Source organism: Anolis sagrei, chromosome 5 (assembly GCF_037176765.1).
Source record: "Anolis sagrei isolate rAnoSag1 chromosome 5, rAnoSag1.mat, whole genome shotgun sequence".
NCBI classification, from domain to species: Eukaryota; Metazoa; Chordata; class Lepidosauria; order Squamata; family Dactyloidae; genus Anolis; species Anolis sagrei.
The window spans coordinates 34,962,753-34,968,752 of record NC_090025.1 but is presented as its reverse complement, the minus strand read 5'-3'; the positions used below and the strand labels follow the sequence as shown (position 1 = coordinate 34,968,752).

The 6,000-nt window shown below is 39.6% G+C and overlaps 1 protein-coding gene across 1 annotated transcript in view; it reads right to left on the bottom strand.

The window, feature by feature from the left end:
• Window positions 1-773: 773 nt before the first annotated feature.
• LOC132776898 (bifunctional heparan sulfate N-deacetylase/N-sulfotransferase 3) overlaps window positions 774-6,000 on the bottom strand; it is a 96,798-nt gene continuing 91,571 nt past the window's right edge. The window contains exon 14 of the mRNA XM_060779022.2: window positions 774-3,833. Within this exon, the coding sequence (XP_060635005.2) occupies window positions 3,714-3,833 (120 nt within the window). The 3' untranslated portion in view covers window positions 774-3,713. The remainder of the gene's footprint in view (window positions 3,834-6,000) is intronic.

The following is a 6,000-nucleotide window of genomic DNA, read 5'->3' as shown; positions in this document are numbered from 1 at the left end:
AAAGGGTCACAAATCAGTTTTTGGTCAACTTTAGATTTGGTCTGGTTATTTGGGGTGCTGATTCAGAAAATTGCATTAGATAGACCACATTAGCTCTAGTTTCTGATACAGAACATATGCCATCCTGTAGTCCTCATCTGTTTGCCCACAAAATCCATATTTAATAAGCCTCAGCACTATAAGAGGGTCTCACGAGACCAGTTGCTCTCATTGCAATTGTGTAATATGGTGAGGCCACGGACCATATTTTAGTTCTTGTGGACCACTGGTGGTCCACGGACCACAGGTTGGGAACCACGGCTCTATATGGAGAGAGAAGCCTTTGCATGCAAACATTCTATCAGTAACTATGAGGCCCTTCCCACCTGCTGCTATATAAACAATTTCTATTCAGGCAGCAGCAGGATGTAGGTATCTATTTTAAATAATAGTGCAAGTGCTGGGCTCTTTTTATTGTATCACATTTCACGATTTAATGTAATTGCTAGAAGTATCTCTACTACTTTTCCTTTTTGTAATAGTATGAATGTGGAGTTGTAGCGTACTTGAAAGAAAATCCGGCACTGAAGTTAAAAACAAGTCTCAAGATAGTAAACACAAGCAGCCCAATAATGTTATCTACTTGGAAACAGCAGACAGCTTTAAAAAAACAGAAATAAAAACCTCAGCCAGGCTTCTTGAGTATGTTATATCTTGGTGTCAAGTTTCCATAAATGCTGGAGAAATAGTAAAGAAATCTGTAAATTGGAATAAAGTCACTACCAAGTGCTGAGGCCATTTTCTTATCAGAGTTTATTGTTGCACAGCAGAAATCATGCCACTTTCAGAATAATATCTAGTTTTGTACTTTATTTTTTAAAAAACGGAGAAAAAACATTTCCAGCAATTTTCATTCAATATGAATGAGAAGAGTATTACATCTATAAACACAGAAATATCTATCTTACTCTTCCTGAGGAAGCTTCACGTTTTTCAGCAATATCAAAGTATAATCTGTACAATATATTCTGAAGATTGCTTCCACTTCTTTTTCCTTATGTATAGGACTAGGCAAATAATGCAGCGGAACCGTGGCGTTTGCTTGGATTGATCGACTGACATCCGTTTTTGGTTTGTTTTTCTCTTCCTTTCCCATTAATACTTGCTACAAATATCCATACTCATTTCCTACTAGCACAACGGTTTCAGATAGGCAGCTTTCAATGTCTCTTTCACAAGAAATGCCTAGCTTAAATTAAATGTCTAAAAATATATGCTGGGATTTGAGCTGCCATTTAAAGAAAGACAATGTATTAAATGCCATTCTGGATTTTTGAATGCTTTTGCAGTGCAATGGAATACAAGCCTATTCAGGAACAATATGGGTTATTGTATGCCTGAACCAAATAAATAGTTAATTTTTAGGAAAACAGTAAATGGTCTTAAATACAGCGGACCCTTGGTATCCACTGGCATTTGTCCCGGACTAACATTTGTGCATACTCAAGGTGCTTATCTAATATGGGGAAATCAATGTTTGCTTTTTCAATTTTTTTTTAGTATTTTTAAGCTGTAGATAGTTGAATTTGTGGATATGGAGAGGTAACTTACAGTAATGGAAAAATTTTGAAAATCAGAATAATAGCTATACAATGTGTTTATAAGCTTAATACTGCAGCCCCCGGTGGCGCAATGGGTTAAACCCTTGTGCCGGCAGGACTGCTGACCGAAAGGTTGGTGGTTCGAATCTGGGGAGCAGGGTGAGCTCCCATCTGTCAGCTCCAGCTTTCCTTGTGGGGACATGAGAGAAGCCTCTCACAGGATGGTAAAACATCTGGGCGTCCCCTGGGCAATGTCCTTGCAGACGGCTAATTCTCTCACAGCAAAAGTGACTTGCAGTTTTTCAAGTCGCTCCTGACATGGAAAAAATCTTAATACTTTCTAAAGTCTGAGCACGTTTAAATAAAAACTGAGTCCGTTCATGTACTTTTAAGCATTTAAGATTGCACAGAAGAAGAAAAAAACCAACCAAAATATCAACCAACATAGACAACAGTAACAGTAAATTACTAAATCAGATTATTTAAAGTGATAAATCATAATCCTTCTTCTGTTGATGAAAGATTACTAAATCTGATGTCAGTGGCATATTTTCCCATTTCAGGCAGCTGAAAACATCCAGAATATGTGTTTACTTATCCCATGTAGTGACAAAAGCTACCCAAATTAATACATAAGACACCACACGAATTGCACTGGCATTATACTTTCACAGTCTGATGTGTGTAACACTTGAATGGGCTTGGATTCTACTGTTTTAAATCATTTTACTTCACAAAAACATAGACCCTGTTGGGTTCATTTGCATAGCTTACAAGTTCTTCTATGCAAATAAAACAATTTGTGAGTGGTGTCAATGCCTTGTTTCTTTCAGCATCCAAAGCCCTGATCCTACAAACGCACATGAAATACATAAGGAAGCATGATTAGGAAAAATCCTAATCTGGGTTGAATTTGCAGTGCTGGCCCTGAGCTAAATGTGGAGTCCCTGCTCCATTAATTGCTGGATAGACAGAGAATCAATCCAGGCACGCTTCTCTCCCAACAGCACACCTTTCCAGAAAATATAGGGTCCACAGTGTTACAGCTATTCCCAGCTCTATAGATTGGGGCAAAATAATTTAATCACACAGATCTATTACGTATTGTAATTTATTCTCGTAGATCCCTCCTGCACATTTAGCTAATGGTAAGGAGTCCCCCAGTGGTGCAAAGGGCAAGACCTTGTGCTGGCAAGACTGAAGGCCAACAGGTCAGTGGTTCAAATCCGGGGAGAGAGGGTTGAGTTCCCTCTATCAGCTCCAGCTCCCCATGCAGGGACATGGGGGAAGCCTCCCAAAAGATGCTAAAACATCAAAACATCTGGGCATCCCCTGGGCAATGCCCTTGCAGACGGCCAATTCTCTCACACTAGAAGTGACTTGCAGTTTCTTAAATCACTCCTGTCATGAAAAAAGCTAATGGTTCTATTTTTCACTAATTGTGTATTCCTAAAATGTGTACTTTCATTCCAAACTTTATAATTCTTTATAATTTTTTTCCCTATTTTAGAAATCAGCTTGGAAAGTGGGGGGGGGGGTGGCACATCTGGCACTGTGTGCTACATCTTTCCTCTTTTAAAAAAAATAATATAAGACACATCAATTAAACAATTTAAAAACTAAGCAGGCAGACAGTGGGTTACAAAATTGACATGAGACACAATATTCTTCAACTGATATGAATATAATATTTAAAACTGTAAATAGTGCGGCATTTTTGAACAGTTGTGTATCTTTGCCTTTGAAGCTGAAACCAGTTGTCATTCACACAGACACACAACACTCCATAGGCGCAATCATCTCAAATTCTTCTGTAGCAGCCCCACTGAAATGAGTGGTAATTATATAGGGGTACACCTGGACAGCTGTGCAGCTCCCATTTTGATGCATCTGGCACCTTCTCGTATATTGTACTCTATTAGAATCTTCATAAAACCAAAAATTGTTCCAAAATCCATCTCTCCCCGGATGCTTGTGTAGACAGCTTGCCAACCCATGTCACAAACCTCATTTCTTTGTTCTCTTTTGAAGAGACATATTTCCCAACAGTCTTCCGCCAGTTTCTGGAGACTTTAGGTCTGATTACGTTTGAAGTGAAGGAGAGCTCTTATATGAAACTTCTTTTCCCCAGTGCTATCTCACTTTTTGCAGCTCCTGTCTCAGCCATGATGGCAGGGGTTGTCCCAATTTGTGGAGAAGCTTTGACAGTTCCACATTATGATCTCTGTAGTAGCTTGACAGGAAAACCCTGCACTGATGGACACAAAAGCTGACAGGTTATTTGAGGAAATACTATGGTGCCTTCATATTATTTTTATTTGGATCTGAACAGTATACTATGCATTTTATTAAAAACACATTTGGAAATAAATATTAGGACATGAATAACTAAAACAGAGACATGTGTAACCTTTCAGGTTTGTCATGCTCAGCAAAGAGGATGGGGAACTATCCACATTCATGCATTCAGACTATGAGCTCCCTTTTTCTCTCTAGCAGCTAGAACTGTATATCTATAGAAGAAAAAGTCAGGTGACTCAATTCATTAAATAACTAATTTCAGTAATATTATCATTTTGGAGAGTCCTACCATGTACTCTTATACATACGCTTGGAAATTCAGGAACAAAAAATGTACATTTATATGCTCAAAGCAAATCTGAAGCTAACATGATTGAATTAATTCACTCATTCTAACCAAGAACAGTTTGACGGCCTGGGAGTTGGTTATTCAAAATTAACAAGTGGGACCTCATGCAAAGTATCTTGTAGCACCTTTGAGACTTATTGAGAGAAAAATGTTTGTAGCATAAGCTTCATAGACCGAGTGTACTTCATCAGATGCAAGTTCCACTCTGGCAACTGATCAAATACTCTCAGTATTCTTTCTCTCAGTACGTCTCAAAGGACTCCTTGCATATTGAGCCAGACTAACATGGCTATGTATTTGAATTCTACCAAAAGGGACCTGAAATGGTTGCTCTGAAGACAAGTATTTGATTGGTGGAAATCAAGAAGAGCAAGTCTAAAATTGGAGTCTTTTCTCTATGCTACAGCTGATAGAGCAGATACTCAAAGAATGTTTAAGAAAGCTCACCTATAAAATTCTGAATATTTCCAAGTAATGAAAAAAATATATTAACATCATATCGTATAGTATATTTTTGTGTAAGAGAGGCTTAATGCATAAAAAACTAATGCCACTTGGATGGATAATTGTGGAATAAATGACATAGCTAAAGGTTTCCCCTGACATTAAGTCTAGTCATGTCTGACTGGGGGTTGGTGCTCATCTCTATTTCTAAGCCAAAGAGCCGTCATTGTCCATAGACATCTCCAAGGCCATGTGGCCAGCATGACTGCACGAAACGCCGTTACCTTCTATAACGAAGATCAACAACAGCTAGGCAGGGTGGACAAGCAATCCCACCACTGCCCACCAGTGTAATAAAGATCAACGTTCTCTTGGCAGAGGGGACAACTAATCCCACCTCTACCAGCGGTGTAAAGCGTTAACGTTCAGCTGGACACTACTTTAACAAGGATAAAATGGCTGTGACAAAGGGGGAAAGACTCTCTTATCCCACCTCAGTATTACTATCAAGTGACCAACTGTATTAACGAGGTTAATTACTGATGTAATTGGTAGTTTCGCCGCCACCACCTCAATTAATGTCTGAGGAAAACATGAGTGTGAATGTGAAAGAGGCAAAGTACATTCAAGCCCTTAGTTCTTCTTTAATAACTGCTTCTTTTGCGGACTGGACTGAAATAGAATTGTTTTTAGACTTATTATTATTATTATTATTATTATTAACTTTATTTGTACCCCGCTAGCATCTCCCAGAGGACTCGATGCGGCTTACACAGGCCGAAGCCTCAAACACAATACAATAGAGAATATAACATCACAACAACAAGGCAAATCAAACAATAAGCAAATAACATAACACCGCAATACTAAGCAAATCAAACAATAAGCAAAATAACAACAATGGCAGTACATCAGGACATTATTAAAAACTGGTTCAGCCGGCGCACTGGGGTACAAGGGTTAAAAGTGCTGAATGACAGGAGGCACGTAAGGTTAAAAGTGCGATGTGCAGCGACAATTTGTTATGCTAAGGTGCTACTAGGACTTGGGGTGGGGATTCCTAGTCTGGGAAGGCACAACGGAACACCCAAGTTTTTAAGTTCCTTCTGAAAACGGCTAGAGTGGGGGCCTGTCTGAGATCTTTTGGGAGGGCGTTCCAAAGTCGGGGGGCCGCCACAGAAAAGGCCCTGTCACGTGTCCCCACCAAGCGCGCTTGCGACGTGGGTGGGATCACGAGCAGGGCCTCTCCAGATGACCGTAACGAGCGCGTGGGTTCGTAGATGGTGATGCGGTCACGCAGGTAGGGTGGTCCCAAACCGTTTAGGG